General features: G+C 45.6%; 1 protein-coding gene across 4 annotated transcripts in view; it reads right to left on the reverse strand.

Moving 5' to 3' along the window:
- Positions 1-1,902: 1,902 nt before the first annotated feature.
- The window catches only part of LOC143037633 (glutamate-gated chloride channel-like), a 186,830-nt gene continuing 166,472 nt past the window's right edge, over positions 1,903-22,260 (reverse strand). For 2 of the 4 annotated variants that reach the window (XM_076206170.1, XM_076206167.1), the window contains 3 exons: positions 18,071-18,292; positions 7,577-7,852; positions 1,903-2,369 (listed from right to left, as the gene is read on the reverse strand). In XM_076206170.1, the coding sequence (XP_076062285.1) occupies positions 7,577-7,852; positions 18,071-18,292 (498 nt within the window). In that variant the 3' untranslated portion in view covers positions 1,903-2,369. Of the gene's footprint in view, positions 2,370-7,460; positions 7,853-18,070; positions 18,293-22,260 lie in introns of those variants that run through there. The other 2 variants (XM_076206169.1, XM_076206168.1) reach the window with 2 other exon arrangements.

Below are 22,260 nucleotides of genomic sequence, written 5' to 3' on the forward strand. Positions count from 1 at the left end.
TACACTCCTTAACACACTAGGTAGACATATATGTAAAAAAATCAACAATATCTCTTTCTTAGTACTCACTTCCCCACCCCCGTCTCTGTGCTTACGTTCCGCATGACGACGTTGACGATCGACCCTCGGAACGTTGCTTGCGTCACTGCGCCTCGGCAGTGAATCACTGAATCGTGAGATGGAGTTTGACGGGAGAGAAAAAAAAAAAGGGAGGGGGGGGGAGAAACTCTCACGAGAATCTTGAGCTCCGCCATCCGTCTGGGGGGAAGCCGAGTCGTTGGAACCTTCGCCTCTCCGGGAGATGAAGAAGAAGAAGAAAACTCTTCACGAAAAAAGGCGCGACTTCGACTTCGACTTCGGGCAGTTTTGGGCAGTCTTCGGCGGCGGCGGCGGCGGCAGGGGGGATGGGGTCTCTTCTGCCGCGACCTCGTAGGTGGGGGGGTGGGGGGCTTAGCTTCAGGAGTCAGGAGGTCCTGAGAGCTGCGGTCCTCGGTGGCAGCGGCTGCGGTAGTGGTAGCTGCGGTAGCCGCAATGTCTATGGTAGTGGTAATTGCGGTAGCCGCAATGGCTGTGGTAGTGGTGATATTAAATGTGGTGTGTGTGTTGGTGGTAGCGGTGGTTGTCATGGTGACGGCGGTGGCCTTGGTGGTGGTGATTGTGGTGGCGGAGGTGGTGATTGTGGTGGTGGCCCCTTAGTAGCCTCATTTGTTGCAGAAAATGTTGGAGCAGTGGAGGAGGAGGAGGAGGAGGAGGAGGAGGAGGAGGAGGAAGAGGCGAGTCGATATCACGTTAATGGAGAAACACAGAGACAGAAAAAGTATATATACATATATATATATATATATATATATATATGTATATATAGAGAGAGAGAGAGAGAGAGAGAGAGAGGGAGAGAGAGGGAGAGAGAGAGAATGAAAGCCTTAGCCATGGAGTGATCCACTGTTCTGGATGCCGTCAAGCGATTTTATTCACGAGACCGGAAGAACCCGTACCGCGCAGCGAAAGGGTTAAATTAATTCAATTGCCACAAGTGAATGTCACTTGCCCAAGCTATCCGTGTACCTGGGGCAAAGGTGACCCCTTCCGGCGCGTCTACGCGACTCCTAGCGTAAGCTACTCGATATGATATGAACTATGGTTTGTGATAGTGACTACCGTTTCGTGATAGGGCCTGCCTAGTCTTTTGTGATATTGACTAGTTTCTTGTGACAGAATGGTTCTGGGATGGTACTACACCTGCGTGGGATGCGGGGATGAGGCATGGTTCAACAACGAAGTGAACTATTCAGTGCTCATGTACTGGCAATAAACTATGCTCTAGAAATCATTACCTAGGTGTAAAATGCATTTACCTGCGGCCGGAACCACCACCTTTGCCCTATTTGCGCCGACAGCCGGGGAGGAAGTGCCAGTCACTTGTACTGGTTGGGAATCGAACCCGAGTCTTTCTACCCCACGAGGGACTCCGCTATTACGGACGATTTCAATCATTACTTTATTTATTTATTCATTTATTTCTTTATCTATCTATTCTTGATTTTGGCCTTACAACTACTGTGGTTCCCAATGGCTGAATATGAATCGGGTGAATAGGCCCCTGCTATGAATGAGACGAGGGCAATGAGAGCCCTTAAGGAAATAATTTGCTGAGCAATATATATATATATATATATATATATATGCATGCATATATATAGAATATATGTATGCATATATATATATATATATACATGTATATACATATGTATTTTATATATACATGTACATACATACAAACATATATATATATATGTATATATATATATATATATATATATATATATATAGATATATATATATATATATATATATATATATATATATATATATATATACATATATATATCTTATGCAGGCACGTAATCATGGGACTTCGTATGAATACACGAGACATTTTTGATACAAAATGATTTGTACGATCTGAACTGTAGCATGAATATTGCTATCATATGATTAACTGACGTATGGCATCATCCGATGATGGAGTAATCTAAGGTCATTACGTGGCTTATTCTATGTGAGGGATGTCTTGTTTATTGTTTAGAGGGGCAACAAGAAAATGTACAAAAAAACAGGAAAAAAATTATTTTGTAAAGTATGCGTGTAATAGAAGAGAAGTGTATAGGAGAGGCAAAGGGGTTTTGGTGTGAGCGTGTAAGTATACGCGCGTGTACATGTGGTAGGTGTGTGGCGGGAGAGGTTGGGGGCAGTGGGAGGCTGAGGGCGCCCCCCTTCTCTCCCCCCCTCTCCCCCTCGAAGCCTGACCTCGCAGATAGCTTGGCACCGAGGACTCTTGATGGCCGGCGGCTGATCCTGCTTCTCCTCATCTGCGGTGGAAAGATAAAAAACATCTTGAGATCGGGGAAGCCATGGGGCAATCACAGCAAAGGTAAAAGCAGGTGCTACAAAATTAAGCGTGCACACGCACACACACACACACACACACACACACACACACAAGCTGTATATGCTGCGTCGACTGAGTTCATTAGGGGCACAGGCTGAAGATCTCAAGACCATCTACACTTCCTTCATTTTACCCAAGTTGATGTACGCTTCCCCCTCTTGAGCCTCCTCACTCACTATGACGCAGCAGCGTCAGCTGGAGAAAGTGCAGAAAAGAGCCTGTCGCACAATCCTTGGCAAAGATTACACCACCTACCAGCACGCTCTCACCACTCTAGGACTACCCACCCTTGCTGACCGCTATCTTCAGAGTCTGAGGTCGTTTGCGGTCACCCTGGTCAAACATCCTTGGCACCGGAACCTACTACCTCCTCAGGTACCTCGTCCACGGCGGCAGGTGCGGCACCATAATTCCATCAAGCCAATCAGAGCACGTACCGACCGGTATAAGAAGAGCCCCATACCGACATTTGTAGACTTAATCAACAACTAGAATTAACATTGTTGTACTACACACCTATTACTTAGGTTGTTGTTTTTTGCATAGTTTTTGAATGCTTGTAACAACGTCTTTTCACTGTCATAGTTTTATATTGTTATAATCTTGTAGGATGTATATTTTCAGCAGAAATGCTGCTATACCCAATAAACCGTTGATTATTATTATTATTATTATTATTACACACACACACACACACACACACACACATACACCATACAAGAATTTAAGAACAAACTAGATGCTGCGAGATACAAAGACGGGTCACTACGAGCATAGCTCCCCTTCCCGTATAATATAAATAGGTAAAATAGGTAAATACACAGACACGCACACACACGCACACACACATACGCACGCACACACATATACGCACGCACACGCACACACACACACGCACGCACACACACATACGCACGCACACACACACACACACACACACACACACACACACATTTCAAAGCCAAGTCTGACCAAGAGAAACGAAGTGACGGGGTCCCACGAGCACAGCTTTGATCCTGTTTACTACAGTTAGGTAAACACATACATGCAATACATATGTCTGTATATATGTGTGCATGTACGTGTATGGCTATTGATGCCTACATTTGTGTATGTGTGTGTGCGCGTGCGTGGGTATTGATGCGTGCATTTATGTATGTGTGTGCGTGTGTGTGCGTCTGTGTACGTCTGTGTGCATGTACGTGTGCACTTGTTCCTTTGTGCGGGCGAGTGTATTTTCCTTTCAAGGAAATTGACTCCAGTGTTTTCATGAAGAGGGGAGGAGGAGGGAGGAAGGGGGGAAGGGGGAGGCTGGGTGGAAGGGGTAAGGGGGAGAAAGGGGGAAGGGGGGAAGGGGGGTATAGAGTGTTTTGCCGGAAATCTCATTACGATAATTGTCTGAGTCCGTACATCTACTAAAGGGTCATAAAAGGAGGGGTTTAAATTTGGCGTTTTATTCGGTTCGGTTTAAATTTCGCGTTTCATTCCCCTGAAGGACTTTAATGCGTTCAAGGTGGTGGAAGCGAGGCTAGCGGGACTCGAATCGGAGGAGGAGGAGGAGGAGGAGGAAAACTATGACGAAGGATGCCCGTGAATTAACTTCAAGTGATGTTAAATTCTCTTCTTAATAGTTTCGAATCCACCGTTTATAATAACAACCGTTAACATTGAACGGAAACCCGCAGCCCCGCAGCGGCTGGCATCGGTCCTCAGAATCTACCACAGACCTCTGACAAGAACCTCTGTACTGCTATCTGTGTTGTGTGAGCGTAGGACTGTTTCTGTGTCACCGGTTGAAAGCGATGAGAGGAGGGGAGTTGTCACCGGTTGTCAGCTCTCCTTGTGTGACACACCAGTCCGGAGACCGAGTGTCAGCCCCTCAGGGTTGCACCTGCTCATGAAGGCCGGGGTTTGAATAAAATCGTCCGGCGGCAGGCAGAATAAAGACAGAGAGGTCGAGCAAGCTGAAGCCTACCTATGAATAAAACAAAGGAAACTGTAAGCCCTTCAGTAGATGCTGAAGCCTACCTACGAATAAAACTAAGGAAACTGAGTTCTTCAGTAGATGCTGAAGCCTACCTACGAATAAAACTAAGGAAACTCTCTGAGTTCTTCAGTAGAGGCTACCTAGAAATAAAACTAAGGAAATTTTCTGAGTTCTTCGGTAGCTGCTGAAGGATACCTACGAATAAAACTAAGGAAACTCTCTGAGCTCTTCAGTAGATGCTGAAGCCTACCTACGAATAAAACTAAGCAAACTATGAGTTCTTCAGTACATGCTGAAGGATCTCTACGAATAAAACTAAGGAAACTACGTTTTTTCAGTAGATGCTGAAGCCTACCTACGAATAAAAACTAAGGAAATTCTCATCTCTTCAGAAGATGCTAAAGCCTACCTAGAAATAAAACTAAGGAAATTTTCTGAGTTCTTCGGTAGCTGCTGAAGGATACCTACGAATAAAACTAAGGAAACTCTCTGAGCTCTTCAGTAGATGCTGAAGCCTACCTACGAATAAAACTAAGCAAATTCTCATCTCTTCAGTAGATGCTGAAGCCTACCTACGAATAAAACTAAGGAAATTTTCTGAGTTCTTCGGTAGCTGCTGAAGGATACCTACGAATAAAACTAAGGAAACTCTCTGAGCTCTTCAGTAGATGCTGAAGCCTACCTACGAATAAAACTAAGCAAACTCTTTTCGTCAATAGATGCTGAAGCCTACCTACGAATAAAACTAAGCAAACTCTACGCTTTTCAGTAGATGCTGAAGGATACCTATGAACAAAAATAAGGAAACTCTGAGCTCTTCGGTAGATGCTGAAGGTTCCCTACGAATTTGAGGGAAACTTCTGGAAGACTTTTGAAGATTTTTTCTTTTTTTTCTTTAACCAATTGGCGGGGTAAGAGTCTTTGGCGGTTTCCTTATTGGTATCAGTGAATTTATTTTTTTCATTTTTCCAGGAAATAAAACCATGCGTGTACGCAAGCACGAACGCACGCATACACACACACACAGACATACACACACGCACACACACACAAAACAGACAAACCCCTTTAATTCCTGGTGGTACATTTTCTTCTATTCTGTTCTTTTCCGTGAGAACTCCTTGCCTGACTGTCTGTCATTGTCTGTCTACTTGCTTGTTTCTTTCAGCCTGTCTGTCTGTCATCTACCTGCCTGTCTCTTTGTCTCTGTCTGCCTGTCTGTCTACTTGCCTGTGTGTCTCACCATGGTCTTGGATCAAGTGTTGGACTCGTGATCGACAGCTATTTCCTTCCCGGAGGAGAGCTCAGAGCTCATATATTGTGTCTGTCTACCTGTCTATGTGTCTGTCCATCCTGTTTTATGTGTGCACTTGTCGGTCTATGTCTGCCTGTCCGTCCCTCTGTCTATGCCCCTGTCTATACCTACCTACTTGTCTGTCTTTCCCTTTATCTTTTTCTCTTGTGTGTCTCTCTCGCTGTCTCCCGAGGACTTTGTAGTTCTATGACTCCTCGGGAGATTTAATTTCACACGAGATATGTCTCGAGGAGGAAAGGAGTTAGGGGGCAGGAGAAGGGGGAAGAGGATGAAAAAGGGGAAGGAGGAAGAGGAAGAGGAGGAAAAGGAGGAGGACAAGGGGGAGAAGGAGGAGAAGGAGGTGAAGGAGGAGGAAGAGAAGCAGGAGGAAGAGAAGAAGGAGAAGGAGGAGGAGGAAGAGGAGGAGGAGGAGGAAGAGAAGGAGGAGGAGGAGGAGGAGGAGGAGGGGAAGGAGGAAAAGGAGGAAGAGAAGCAGGAGGAGGAGAAGGAGGAGGAGGAGGAGGAGGAGGAGGAGAAGGAGTAGGAGGAGGAGGAGGAGGAGAAGAAGAAGGAGGAGGAGGAGGAGAAGAAGGAGGAGGAGAAGAAGGAGGAGGAGAAGGAGAAGAAGGAGGAGGAGGAGGAGAAGGAGGAGTAGGAGGAAAAGGAGGAAGAGAAGCAGGAGGAGGAGAAGGAGGAGGAGGAGGAGGAGGAGGAGGAGGAGAAGGAGTAGGAGGAGAAGGAGGAAGAGGAGAAGAAGGAGGAGGAGGAGGAGAAGAAGGAGGAGGAGAAGAAGGAGGAGGAGGAGGAGAAGAAGGAGGAGGAGGAGGAGGAGGAGGAGGAGGAGGAGAAGGAGGAGTAGGAGGAGGGAGAAGGAGGAGTAGGAGAAGGAGGAGGAAGAGGGGGATGAGGAGGAAGAGAAGCAGGAGGAGGAAGGCCAGACGAGGAGGAGGAGGAAAAGAAGCAGGAGGAGGAAGGTGAAACGAGGAGTGGAGGAAGGAGCGACGAGGAAGAGGAGGGAGAAGGGAGGAGGTAGAGAGGAAGAGAGTAGGGGAGGGGAAGTCGTGGAGAGGAAGTAGGGGAGGACATGATCATATGGGGAGAATGAGATGGAGAGTGAGGTGGTGGGGGGGAGGAGTGGTGGGAGGAGGTGGAGGGGGTGAGGGGGTGAGGGGGGTGAAGGAACTGCGATCCTTAAACCACAGGGGTGATTTGATTTGTTTGGGAGTTTGTGGTCAGTTGTGGACCCTATTAAAGGCGTTTTTTTCTTCTTCAAGATTCTTTGGAATCGCGTCCTTACCTTTCTCTGATGCGGAGGAGTTTTTTTTTTTTTTGGGGGGGGGGAGGAGTAAATAAACAAACAGAAAATCATAAGGTCAAGGAGTAGGAACGTCATCTGCTTTATTGGGATTTTTTTTTTCTTTTTTTTTTTTTTTAAGATTCATTTTGGGTCGTTCTTCAAGCTGAGGCATCGATCGACTAGAAGGGAGGAGACCACAGCATAGAAACGTATAAGAAAAAAGAAAACCAAAAGGGCTTCTAGGTTAAAGGGAGAACCCTTCCCAAGGGGAAAAAATATATCCAGACAAAGAGAGAACCCTCCCCCTCCGCCCCCCCCCCCAAAAAAAAGGAGGTAGTGGGGGAATGGCGACACTGAAACCCCGGCTGGACCTCCTCAGAGACTGCAGGGTCCCCTCCTCCTCCTTCTCCTCCTCTTCCTCTTCCTTCTCCTCCTCCTCCTCTTCCTTCTCCTCCTCCTCTCCTTCCTCCTCCTCCCCCTCCTCCTCTTCTTCCTCCTCCTCTTCTTTCTCCTCTTCCTCCTCCTACTCCGGGCATCACCTCCTCTTACCTATTTCTTGGGCGGCCCCCCTTCCTCCTCTTCGGTGAAGAGGTAGGTGCTCCAGTAGGCCATGTTGAAGAAGGCGAAGACGAGCGGGAAGGTGATCCTCGATATGACGTCGATGCGCTTACTCCTGGTGGGGAACTTGGAGAGCCAGGTCCGGCAGCAGTTCTTCCTCTTGGGCTGGAGGTGGATCTCGCACGGTCGTCCTTTCTCCCCGCCCGAGGACGAGAGACTCCCGCCGTTGGGTCGCGAGACTAAGGGCTTCTGGAAGATGCAGCAGAACTTTAAGGCGGTTGTTGCACACAGTCTTTGAAAACCGGCTGCGATGCAACGCCGGGTCATGAGGAAGAGGGGGAGGAGGAAAGAGAGGAGGGTAGACGGAAGGAGAGATAGAGGAAGAGAGGAGGTGGTGAGTACAGGAGAGAGAAGGAAGAGGAAAGGATTTTTTCTTTTTATTCTTGTAGAAAATCCGGCAGCAGCAGCAGCAGCAGGGGCACTGCAGAAGAAGTTGGACCGGAGGAAAAAAGAAAAACAAAAAAAAGCAAGAAAAAAGAAAAAAAAAAAAGCTGTGAGGAAAAAAGTGAAAATTAGGAAAGGAAACTGAACAAACAGCAAAGAAAAACACACAAAAAAAACAATGAATAAAACTGAAAATCCAGTTAAAGTTAAAGAGAAACTAAGATGAACCATAAGAAAACGAAAAGAGAACTTGAAGGTTTATAGAAAACGGAAGGAAATAACTTAGAAAATAAAGAGAGACTGAGATGCAAATACAAAAAAGAGAGGTACAGAGAGAGATAGAGAGAGATAGAGAGAGAGCGGAGGAGAAGGGAAGTTTCATTGGCACTAGAAGAACTAGCTATTTAGGGGCAAAATCGTCTAACAAGGCAGACCAAAAGAACATGCCGGGCAAAAGGGGAAGAATCTACGGGAAATCAGACAGAGAGGAAGAAATAAGGGGGAGAGAGAGGGAGGAAGGGGAAGGAGGAAGGGGGCAGGGGAAGGAGGAAGGGGAAGGAGGAAGGGGGCAGGGGAAGGAGGAAGGGGGAAGGGGAAGGAGGAAGGGGGAAGGGGAAGGAGGAAGGGGAAGGGGGCAGGGGAAGGAGGAAGGGGGAAGGGGAAGGAGGAAGGGGGCAGGGGAAGGGGGAAGGGGAAGGAGGAAGGGGGCAGGGGAAGGAGGAAGGGGGCAGGGGAAGGAGGAAGGGGGCAGGGGAAGGGGGAAGGGGAAGGAGGAAGGGGGAAGGGGAAGGAGGAAGGGGAAGGAGGAAGGGGAAGGAGGAAGGGGGTAGGGGAAGGAGGAAGGGGAAGAAGAAAGGAGGCAGGGGAAGGAGGAAGCGGAGGAAGAGAAAGAGGGAGAAGGAGGGGAAAGAGGGAGTGGGAAGCACCGGGAATATGAGGGGAAAGGGGGAGGAGGAAGGAGAAAGATGAGGGGAAAGAGAAGAGAGGGTAGGGAGACTAGGATGAGGAAGGGGGAAGGGGGAAATGGAATAGAAAGGGGTGGGGATTATGGGAAAGGTAAGGAGGAGGAGGAGGAGGAGGAGGAGGAGAAGAAAGGGGAAAAAGTAAGGGGAAGGAAATGGGGTGGGAAAGAGAAGCGGGGAGGACGAACAGAAGGGAGAGGGAGAGGGGGAGGGGAAAGAGGGATAGGAAAATGGAGGGAGAAGAGGGACAATGACGGAGAGAGGGGATGAGAGAAGAGGAATGGGAAAGGGGAAAGGGGAAAGGAGAAGGGGGAAAGGGAAAGAGGGAGGGTATGGGGGAGGAGGGGGAAGAGGTAGGGGATGGGGAGGGGAAGGGGGAGGGTATGGGGAGGAGGGGGAAGGGGAGGGTAGGGGGAGGAGGGGGATGGGGGAGGGGATGGGGAGGAGGGGGAAGGGGTAGGGTATGGGGGAGAAGGGGAAGGGGAGGGTATGGGGGAGAAGGGGAAGGGGAGGGTATGGGGGAGAAGGGGAAGGGGGAGGGTATGGGGGAGGAGGGGGAAGGGGGAAGGTATGGGGAGGGGAAGGGGGAGGGTATGGGGAGGAGGGGGAAGGGGGAGGGTATGGGGGAGAAGGGGAAGGGGAGGGAATGGGAAGGAGGGGGAAGGAGGGGTAGGGAAGGGGAGGGAAGGGGAGGGAGGAGGAAGGAGGGGTGGGGAAGGGAGAGGGGGAGGGAGGGGAGGGGAGGGAAGAGGAGGGGGAAGGAGTGGGGGAAGGAGGGGGAGAAGAAAGGGGGAAGGGAAAGGAAGGGGAAGGGGGAGGGGATGGGGAGGAGGGGAAGGAGGGGGAGAAGAAAGGGGAAGGGGTAGGGGAGGGGGAAAGGGGAAGGCGTAGGGGAGGGGGAGGGGGAGGGGGAAAGAGAGGGACATGAGCAAGTGGGTAGAAAGGGAGCGAAGAGAGAGAAAGACGTGGAAATAAATATTTGAGCAATTGGGAAGAATAAAAGAAAAGAGAAATGTCTGGAAATTCTGCAAAATATTTGGAAGAGTGTAGCATGACTAGAACCGACCAGATGAGATAGAGAACGAGCCAGCGCTTAGGAAAGGAAAAATAAAAGTGAAAATACAAAAGTGGAAAGACATATATATATATATATATATATATACATATATACATATTATATATATATATATATATATATATATACATAATATATATTAGGCTTAAAAGTCACTTTCGGAAAAAAGGAGACAAAATTAGAGTTCCGTATATTTCGACCACTATCTGTGATCCCCTTCAGCAGATGGAATACAGGGTTAAAAAGACATCCATATGTACAAAGATGTGAGGTTAATATTTACCTCACATCCTTGTATATATACATGTCTTTTCAACTCTGTATTCCATCTGCTGAAGAGGATCACAGATAGTGATCGAAATATACGGAACTTTCTATTTTCGTCTCTTCTGAAAGTGGGTTTTAAGTCTAATTTTACTAATGTGCTACGACATTACTTTGTTGTGATATATATGTATATATATATATATATATATATATATATATATATATATATATATGTATGTATATATATATATATACATATATATATAATATATACATATACATACATTATATTAACCATGCACACACACACACACACACACACACACACACGCACTAAACCCCCTTTCATACTTGATGCTTTTCGCTTGACCAAAGTGAAGGCTGGAAAGGATGCCAAGGTAGTAGGCGAGCCTGTTAATCTCTTAATCGCCTTACAGATCTGCTCAAGCTGAAGACTACCCTGAGGAAAGGAAAGCGCCTCGTGTCGATAACTTTAAGCGTGAATGGACGATGCAGAGCCATCTATCGAACGCGCTGCTAACTATATTATTTCTTTTCATTCTAGAGGCACAAGTTCAGTGCCTCCCCTCGGAAGCACTGAAAACGCCGTTGACTAGTGGCATTAGAATTAACGGTGCTTAAAATTCACGGCGCGGAGACGCTAAATTGCAGGCAAAAAATGTCACGACGATCAACGCCATCTGTTGAGCGCGTTCGGTAATACTAACGTCCAGACTACTTACTAAGTATTTCAGCGGCTTTTACCCATCGTTTTTCGCTCATATTTCCGAAAAAAAAAAAAATATTCACATAAGTATGGTATATTAGCACAGCCTAATTCACACCCTGCCCTAATTTTTGACGTTATAGTGCATTCACAAGTGTATTTAATCACGGCGTTTACTCTTGATATTGTGTCGTAGCCGACACCCGTGAAGTAAATCGAACAGGTGAAGTCGTGACGTCATCACAAACTACCTCGTGTATTTCAACTTCACTTGTTCGATTTACTTCACTGGTGTCGGCTACGACACACTTAATATCGAGAATAAACGCCGTAATTAAATACACTTGTGAATGCACTATAACGTCAAAAATTAGGGCAGGGTGTGAATTAGGCTGTGCTAATATACCATGCTGATGTGAATGATTATTTCGGAAATATGAGCGAAAAACGATGGGTCAAAGCCGCAGAAATACTTAGTAGTTTCCTATCTTCGGCCCTGTGCAGTCGCTCGCTCCCGCATCGTATCGCCTAACTCTCTCACGCCTACAGCATCCATCTCACGGACATCTCGGCCTCCTCATACAGATGACCTTCATATATCAAGACGTGGGCATTGGGAAACATCACCTTACTGCCTCATACACATTCATACAAATATCAATATCAAAGTGTCCCGGACACGCGCGCACACACGCACACACACGCGCGCGCACATGTGTATATGGACGTATATACGCATATACGACATACACAGACTTGCAGTGCATTTTCAGAGGAATTGAGAAAGAACAAGAGAGAGAGAGAGAGAGAGAGAGAGAGAGAGAGAGAGAGAGAGAGAGAGAGAGAGAGAGAGAGAGAGAGAGAGAGAGAGAGAGGTGGGTGGCAGGGAGCATTTTATTAAGACTAAGTGCAATGATATTGCAAAAGCATTCTTATTCTACATAACCAAAAGTGCACAAATATATACAAACACAGTGTGTGTATGCATGATGACTATGATAATGATAATTAGAATAACAATGATAATAATTATAATAATAATAATAATAATATTGATAATAATAATAAAAGTATTAATAATATTGATAATGATAATGATAATAATAATAATAATATTGATAATAATAATAAAAGTATTAATAATATTGATAATGATAATAATGATGATAACGATATAAATAGTAATATGATAATAATATTAATAATAATAATGATAATAATGATAATGATAATAATATTAATGATAATATCAATGATAATAATAATAATAATAATAATCTTAATAATATTATTATCAATAATAATAATAATAATAATAATCTTAACAATAACAGTAATAATAATCATAATAATAACAGCAACAATGATGATAATATACTTCTATAAAAATGGGTGAGCTTAACAGATTTCATTCTAGCCGTCCTTAGTTTAGGGTCAACCACTACATCACTAGAACTTCCATTAGGTCTGGCCATCACTACGAGACTCTAGTTCATATTCTAGGGCCAGTCACCATCACTACTCATCTAGACTAGAAATGCAGTGTAACCAACCGACCAACCAAGCAGTGGGGGAACCACACGCGGTGGCGGCATCTGCTGCTGCGTTGCCGTGCTCAGCCCTTGGCGAAGTCACACTTGGCCAAATGTGGCCCGTTTGGCCAAATGTGGCATATTTGGTCAAATATTGGCCATTTGGCCAAATGTGGCTCATTTGGCCAAATGTGGCCAATTTGGCCAACTGTGGCCAATTTGGCCAACTGTGGCCAATTTGGCCAACTGTGGCCAATTTGGCCAAATGTGGCCAATTTGGCCAACTGTGGCCAATTTGGCCAAATGTGACCAATTTGGCCAAATGTGGCCAATTTGGCCAAATGTGGCCAATTTGGCCAAACGTGGCCCATTTGGCCAAAAGTGGCCCATTTGGCCAAAGTGTCTGTGTGTCTGTGTGCACATGCTGGACTGGCTCGAGCTAATTCTAGTCCGTACTATAACTCACATCACTCCAGTGTGACCACACTGAGGCTCATCACTTAATTATCAATCTAATCTTACTCTTGGTGTCATGATACTGACCATATGACATTGACAATGTAGTATTGATAACATATCTTAAGATTAATTTGGCATATACATATGCATAGGTGTGTGTATATATTATATATATATATATATATATATATATATATATATATATATATACACTGTGTACGTAAATGTATCTGTACAATGTATACATATATATACATATAAACATGTACATATACATAACCATGTATTCATACTGTAGATATATTTATACATATACATGTACATATACATATATTCATACATAAACATGTTTTTATGCATATATTTATACATATACATGTACATATACATATATTCATACATAACCATGTATTTATACATATACATGTACATATAATATATGCATACATATACATATGCATGTGCATTTACATATACATATATATTCATGTGTGTACACATGAATATCCATATACATAAGAAATTATCTAATATTATTAAGGACTACGTATATTAAGAGTGAGAAAGTTGTGGCCACTTTGGTCAGCGCCATTGTGGCCTTCGTGAGAGCGACGTGAGAAAAGGGGGAGACTTCAGGCTGAGGGGGAGACGGGGTGTCGAGGGGGTGCAAACGGAGGAGGGGTGCAAATGGGGGGGAGAGAGAGAGGCGGGATGGGGGGCATCCTGCCTCATGACGTGCAGCTGGAGTCAGGTGAGGTTAAGTGGGGTTGGGGTCGACGAGGTGGGCACGAGGGAGCCTGCAGAACAACCAGCTGCACAGGTGGGGTAGCGGTGTTCGCAGCAGCAGCAGCAGCAGCGTCATGGCAAGAGCAGCTTCAGCAGCTTCAGCAGTGAGTTCGTGAGACAAGCAAGACCAGATGCAGTGTGTGTAGAGAGGCGCAGAGGCAGCTGCCCCGTGCAGCAGAGTCGTGCGCAGCTGCCAAGCTGCTGAGGGTGCGGGGGGGGGGTGGTAGGGGGGAAGGGGGAGTGAGTCAGGAGTGGACCGGAAGTTGAAAGGAATGACGTCACTGACATGGCCGAATCAGCTGGTGACCTCGGGTCAAAGGATGACCTCGGGTCAAAGGATGACCTCATATGGGGTCGTCGGACCAGCTGTTGCCACGCAGGAACAAGGATTTTTTTTTTTTTTTTTTTTTCTGTCGTGGCTTTGTGGTATGCGCGTGTATGTTAAACATGTGATGGTATGTTCAGTTTTGGTATGTATCAAAGATAAACTTTGGTAAGACTTTCTAAGATGGTATGTTCACTCCACATTCAGCATCTACTGTGTTTAAAAATTCAAACAGGATATCTCGGAAGAAAAAACCCAGCAACCAAGTTTACTTTTCAATAACTGTTGCAAAATGGCCTCCCTACGCATGGGAATATTTCCACATTAATTGAAACTTTTCTATGTGTAATGATTTACCTATAATATATTTTTATCAAAAAATGGAAAAAAATGGAAAACAACCAAATGTATTTCCGGATGGTTTTGATTAACGCAAGGTGGGTCATGTTTGGATGTCCATAATAAGATGTATAAAGATAAATAAATAAATTAATTAATTAATCAATTAATAAACAAATAATCATGGCTGCCAACTGCTACGATGGAGTGTGGCAGGGCTACCAACTACACTGAGATAAATTAGCATTCGGATTCATGACTATGCTTGTAGATAGTTCACTCTATTGGGAACATTAAAAAGTGCTTCTCTTATCCGGAATTTTCCAGATTTCGGATTGCTCCCTTCCGAATACTGAAAACTTTCATATTTTAGCGATTTCCAATAAAGAGAAATATCTCATGATGTAAAATTTCTGGTACACTACCTAAAGAGTGGTGACGGTCAGCGTGACGTGTGTGTGTGTGTGTGTGTGTGTGTGTGTGTGTGTGTGTGTGTGTGTGTGTGTGTGTGTGTGTGTGTGTGTGTGATTCACCATGGCGTTGAATCTCGTGTTGGACTCGTGATCGACAGTTATTAACCTCCCGGATGAGAGCTCAGAGCTCGTATGACCGATCTATGGGTAATACTGTGACCTTACACGCACACACACGACCAACTCCCCGCCCACGAGAGTTGGAGTAACACCCTGCAGCGCAGCGATATTGAAATTATTTCAGCCCTGAGCGGGATTCGAACCCGGACCGCCGTAATGGCAGCCGGGAACTCTACCAACTGCGCTACAAGTTGTGTATGTGTGTGTGTGAGTGTGTGTGTGTGTGTGTGTGTGTGTGTGTGTGTGTGTGTGTGTGTGTGTGTGTGTTGAATGCGACTAAAAAAAAATTTACGTTAGCTCCCCCCTCCCCCCATGGGAAATCCATAAACACGACTAATTGACTGACATCGAATGTCGAGTAGCGTGCATGACAAGTTGTTGTCGTTATGGCTGACATTACTGTGCAATGTTTATTCATCTGTTTATCTAATTATTTATTTTGAAGAAAAAATATAAACAGTTTTGAAGACGGATATTTTGGAAATTTTAATCAGCTTTATGTTAATCATTCTGAAAGCATAGATGATATTATATTGCATGTTAGGCTATTTCTATATTCTTTCTGCGTTTTTTTTATAATCCTCAGCCTAAAGTAAAATTTCCTGAATATGCATTTAACCGTTTCCACTCAGCTTTTCCTCAACAACAAATGTGGTCTATTATTAATGTACAGATTCTGAAATCCGGTTAAAAGACATTTGAAAGCGAACAGAAAGTCTTAGGAAAAAAACAGCAACAACTCGAGAGCAGCTCGCGTATATGTTTGCATAAATGCCCTGCATACGTGTTCAAGCAAAACAGAGCTCCGTTGTTCAAAAGCGAGTCTTTGGGTAAAATGTGAACACGTGTAACTATTACGGAAAGCAAAATATGTATGCAAATTAGACCTTTTCTATGTGAGTTGTGATTTACACAGGCGTGGAGCTATTTTGGTTTGTCTGATTGTGTGTGCGCGTCTAAGCATGTGCAACTCTCTGCGTGTATGCGTCTGTGTGTGTATTTGCGTGTATGTGTATGTGTGTGTGCGTGGGTTTGTGAACGTGTGTGTATTTGTGTGTGCATTTATGAACGTATATTTGTACGTGCGTGTATGTTTAAGAGAGAAAGAAAGAGAAAACGAAAGTCAGAGGACGAGAATGAGGCGGAGAAACAAGAGACAGTGACGATGAGTGAAAGAATTTGCGAAAGAATGAGTCAGAACAAGAGGAAATGAACTTCAGCAATTTTTCTTTAATTACCTTGGTCGATGAATGGAATAAACTTAGTCACCATGTAGTAAGCGCTGAAACTATCAGTTGTTTTAAGAAACGATTAGACAACTTTATGGATGGGGATGACAGGTGGTGATGGATACGGAGCTGCCTAGTGTAGGCCTTATGGTCTCTTGCAGTCTCCTTTATTCTTATGTTCTTATGTTCTATGTTCTTCACCACTACTTGCCCTATTCACACATACAAAAAAAGCGGATTCGATAGCAGTCAAATATCCCCCCGACCTCTACCTTTTCCTTTATGTCTCCCTCTCCTATCCTGTAGCTTTCCTTGTTTTCTTAACAGAAGAACAGAAGAAGATAAGAATGAAGGAGACTGCAAGAGACTATAAGGCCTACACTAGGCAGCTCCATATCCATCACCACCTGTCATCCAAATCCATAAAGTTGTCTACTCGTTTCTTAAAACAACTGATAGTTTCAGCGCTTACTACATGGTTACTAAGTCTATTCCATTCGTCGACCACCCAATTAGTAAACCAATTCTTGCCTATTTATTTTCTTTTCGGCCATTTTTTTTCTCTTGCCATACTATGTCGCAGACTTTCCATCTGCTTTACAATCTGACGTCATATCCTACCCCACATACCTTTAGACAAGCTGCTCAATTTCGAATACTTCTTTCCAACTTATCTCAGGTGAATCGTGTACATCACTATTCTTTTCAATGTTCAATCTGAACTTTCTCCTTCCCAAATAAAAGTACCACGCTAAGCATTCTTACTTTATTCGATGTCTGGGAACATTATGCAATTTGGATTCCTCTTGGCCAATTACACTTGAAACTATCTTTCTCATAGTTACGACCGGACACAGTACCAGGGAGACATCACAGACACCTTCTCACCTGCTCTTTCTCTTTCTCTTTAGTTAATCTACCGTTTATACTCTATTCATGGGCGCAAACTTGACAACCAGAGGAAATATATTTACCTCTAATGCCATACATCTCAAACGCATACCATAAATCAATTTTTGGCACTTTGTCCCATATCATTCCCAAGTCCATAAATGCAATATACAGTACATTACTTTTTTTTTTTTTTTTTTTACAAACCCCCACATTTCCTCAGTAAAGAATACTGACACCCCTTCCGATCTCTAACTTGTCGTACATATTCAACTTCAGCGGTCGCCAAAGGCTCACATTCGTAGCACCATCGTAACAATCAGGACCATCAAGCAGGTTTTCTTTTCTTAAAGTATTTCCTGAGTGTCATACTCTCCTTCTCTTTTTCTTAGATCCACAATCATCCAATTCCCTTATACCTGATTCTGCTTGAATGTGTGTGTGTGTGTGTGTGTGTGTGTGTGTGTGTGTGTGTGTGTGTGTGTGTGTGTGTGTGTGTGTGTGTGTGTGTGTGTACATGTTTCGTATACATATGGGAACTGTGCGGACGCGCGCTTGTGTGTGTGTGTGTGTGTGTGTGTGTGTGTGTGTGTGTGTGTGTGTGTGTGTGTGTGTGTGTGTGTGTGTGTGTGTGTGTGTGTGTGTGTGTGTGCATGTTTCGTATGCACATGGGAACTGTGTGGACGCGCGCTTGTGTGTGCGTATACATGTACGCACACATGTGTACATATTTGTAGAGGAATGGTAGACGGTGAGGAAGGACATAGGGACGGACGGAAGAAGTGTGGGGTGAGGGGTGGGGGAGGGAGGTTGAGAGGTCGAATGTGGTTCTGAATGACAGTAGTTTGACAGTTACCATTGCGAAGGCCGGGTGCCCGTGGCCATCCTCAACCTGCTCCATCATGGCTTCCTGCATCGCGGCGGCGTGTTCCGCCTCCCACTGCTTCTTCTGTTCTTTCATCTTCTCCTTGATCTTCTCGCGCTGCTTGTCCGATCTGGAAGCGTAGTTGACGAGAGCGAACTCGAGCAGCGCCCCGAAGACGAAGGTCAGACAGACTCCTGTCCAGACGTCAATAGCCTGGAGATCGAGAGAGAGAACGGGCGAAGGGTTCTGTTAGAGAAGGTTCTGAGATCAAGCGCGGGCACGCACGAAGGACCGGAAAGGGTCACGAAGAAGACGGTCGAAGTGTCTGCCCATGAACTTAGTGACATGAGTTACTGGTCTTATGACTTTCCTAGTAACATAGTGACATGAGTTGTTGGTCTCAGGCAATGAATTACCTAGATATACTAATTAAACAAGGAAAATTCTCGAAAATGAATAGCAGCTATTACGATTGCATGTATTATATCAAATGTATAAGCCAATATTTTATATATATATATATATATATATAATATATACATATCCATATATAAATATACATATATATATATATACATATACACATATACACACATACATGTGTATATATACATTGCAATATGACACGTGTTATTAGGGACATAAATCAATCCGGTCTCGACGCTCACATAAAAAGAAACAGAATACAAAATACAAAATTAGAAAACAAACGAAAAATAGAAACTAAACCAAACAGAGAAGCGCCTGAACCCATGCATATAACAAGAAAAAAGGAGAAACGGAAAAGAAAAAACGAAAACATATAAACAATGACATCAAATGACAGTTGCCTGGCAAATACCATCATTGTGGTCACCATCATCATGAGCGCCGTGATCTATGTCAGAGCACCTCCAACATGGCCACACTGCACAGCCAATCCCCAGAAAACCGGCCTCTGGGAGGCAGCTCCGGTCTACAGAGAGGGACACCATCCTTAGACCAAGATCCAAAAAAACAACAGATCATTTAAAAAAAAAAATACAAAAAAAAAAAAAAAAGACACGATATGATGCCATGAGAGGCAGTCGTCGACCGGTGTGCCACCTGGTGACGTCATATCGTCCTCCCTCCCCAGGTGAAATGACCTGTTCTTATTTTGACCTTGGTCCTGAAGAACGACAGAAGCAAGATGCTTGCATACGCTCGCCGCTCATGAGGAGGACAAGAAAATAGAAGGCAGCAACCAACCAAGCTTCGGGAGCAAGGCGTGACGTGGCTGGGGGGAGGGGGGGCAGGGGGGATAGAGAGAGCACTCGGTGAGAGAGCACTCGGTGAGAGAGAGAAAAGTTCGAACCTTTGGAGGATCATATAGAGAGCCAGATGACCTACAAATAGAGAGAGAGAGAGAGAGAGAGAGAGAGAGAGAAGGAGAGAGAGGGGGTGAGAGAGAGAGAGAGAGCGAGACAGAGAGAGAGAGAGAGAGAGAGAGCGAGACAGAGAGAGAGAGCGAGAGAGAGAGAGAGAGAGAGAGAGAGAGAGAGAGAGAGAGAGAGAGAGAGAGCGAGACAGAGAGAGAGAGAGAGAGAGAGAGAGAGAGAGCGAGACAGAGAGAGAGAGCGAGACAGAGAGAGAGAGAGAGAGAGAGAGAGAGAGAGAGAGAGAGAGAGAGAGAGAGAGAGAGAGAGAGAGAGAGAGGGGGGGGAAAGGGGAAGGGGAAGGAAGAGGAGAAGCATTAGGAAAAGGACAAACAAGAAATAGTAAGAGTGTATGAAAGGACGATGAGGAGAACGGGAGGGAGGAGGAGGAAGAGGAGACGAGAAAGAGGATAAGGACGAGGAAGACAAGATGTGAAAGGAGGAGGAGGAGGAGGAGGAGAAGGAATATACCGAAGAAAAGAAAGAAGGAAAAATTGTGATAATAATGGAAGGGAAGATGAGGAAGAGATTGAAGAGTAAAGGAAATATCGACAGACAGCGAACTTAATATGTCAAGTTCTGGGAAACCAGCAACGGTCACTGGCCGGGATCGGTCCGGGGATCGAGTGCCGGTCTACAGGGGAGGCACCTTCATGAAGGGGAGTATGCATAGGAGAACGAGGTGGTGGAGTAGGAGGAGAAGAGAGGGGAGTAGAAGGAGGAAGAGTGACAGGAGGAGTAGAAGGGACGGGAAGTGGACGAGAAGGGAAGAGTAGGAGTTGAAGTAGAATTGAAGATTTGGTTTATCGTCGCGAACTCCCTCTATCAGGAGGCTAGGACGGTGCCCCTTACAGAGCGAATTTGCAGCACGGGATTGAATGGACCGTAACCTTGGTCCAACTCGCTGGCGGCCGAGTTCGACCTCCGCCGCAAGTAGCGACGCTCTAAACCGCTCGGCCAGCGAGAAACGGAAGTAAGAGAGAGACAAAAGTATTCGTGGAGGAGTGGTAGCAGTAGCGACAATAGCAGTAGCAGAAACAGCAGTGGTAGTCGTAGTAGTAGGTGTAATGTCGAGAATAGTAGAAGCACAATTAGAAGTACTACCGGTAGTAGAAGCAATAGTAGTAGTAGCAGTAGTAGTAGTACAAAAAAGTTGGCACGGTGGGAGTGAGAGTAGTGGTAATAGCAGTAGCTGCAGTAATAATAGTAACGGAAATGGTAATGATAATCGTAATGACAGCAGCAACAGAAGCAAAAGCCTTAGAAGGACAAGTAAGAAAAAGAGTACGAGGAAGAGGAGGGAGAGGAGGAAGAGGAGGAAGAGGAGGGAAAGGAGGAAGAGGAGGGAGAGGAGGAAGAGAAGGGATAGGAGGAAGAGAAGAGGGATAGGTGGAAAAGGAGGAGAGGAGGAAGAGGAGGGAGAGGAGGAAGAGGAAGAAGAGGAGGGAGAGGAGGAAGAGGAGGGAGAGGAGGGGGAGGAGGAAGAGGAGGAAGAGAAGAAGGAGGAGGAAGAAGGCCGCCAGAAGTAGAAAAAGACAGAAGAATATGAAGTAGGAGGAAATAGGAGGAGGAAGAGGAGGAGGAGGAGTGGCAGACGAGGAAGCGGAGGAGGAGGAGGAGGAGGAAGAAGAGGAAGAGATAGGAAAAATGAACAGGGGTAGGAGAAAGAGATGGAGAAGGAAGAAGAAACGTGAAGGGGGAAGGAGGAGGAGGAGGAGGAGGAGGAGGAGGAGGAGGAATAAAATAGGAGGAACAACAAAAGATTAAGAGCAGGAAGAGTGGGAGGCATCGAATTGGGTGAAGGAGGAGGAAGAGAAGGCGAAGGAGTAGGAGGAGGAAGAGAAGGCGAAGGGGTTGGAGGAGGAAGAAGAGGACGAGGAAGAAGAGGGCGACGAGGAATAGGAGAAGGAAGACTAGGAAGACAAAGAGAACTAGGGAAGAGGAGCAATAGGAGATGAAAGGAGGAATAGGAAGAGGAGTCGCAGAAGGAGGAAGAGGAGGAAGAGGAGGAAGAGGGGAAGAATGAAGATGGTGAATAAGAAGAAGGAGAGAAGTAGAACAAGGAAGATGAGATGAGAGAGGAGAGAAGAAAGAGAGGGGGAGAGAGAGACGTGGAGGAAAGCGAGAGGAGAAAAGAGAGAGAGAGAGAGAGAGAGAGAGAGAGAGAGAGAGAGAGAGAGGAAGATAGAGATAAAGAGAGAGAGAGAGATAGGAAGACAGATATAAAGAGAGAGAGATAGGAAGACAGAGATAATGAGAAAGAGAGAGAGAGAGAGAGAGAGAGAACGAATGAACGAGTTTAGATGGAAAACGAGATGTTGTCAGATGAAATAAAAAGAACGTGTTGGTGGAACGCACGGCACGGAATAGAATCCCCTAACTCCTGTGGGTTGGGGGGAGGAGGGGGGGAGGGGGGAGTTAGAGAAAGAGGGAGATGCGACGTTGAGGGGGGGAAGAAAAAGAGGGGGCGAGGGGAGCATTGGCTGAGGGGGGAGCAAGGGGCTGCTGTGTGTGGGGGGGCGGGGGGGGACAAGGGGGGGGACAGCTTACGGGGGGCGAGACGCAGACTCACGAAGACTCAACCAAGACGAGGACGACGTGGCAAACTCCTTGCGGGGGTGGGCCGGGGCCGAGGACGCCGAGGGCGGAGCCATCGTATCCCGTGGTACAAGACAATCATGGCAGGCAGGGCGGGTGGAGGAGAACATCAGTGCAGGGCGGGGGACGTGGATAGGGCGCGAAGCTCGCATGCAAGGGTGGAGGGGGGTCACGGGGGAGGGGGGG

The sequence above is a fragment of the Oratosquilla oratoria genome, chromosome 22 (genome assembly GCF_046742065.1).
Source record: "Oratosquilla oratoria isolate Oo_2021 chromosome 22, ASM4674206v1, whole genome shotgun sequence".
NCBI classification, from domain to species: domain Eukaryota; kingdom Metazoa; phylum Arthropoda; class Malacostraca; order Stomatopoda; family Squillidae; genus Oratosquilla; species Oratosquilla oratoria.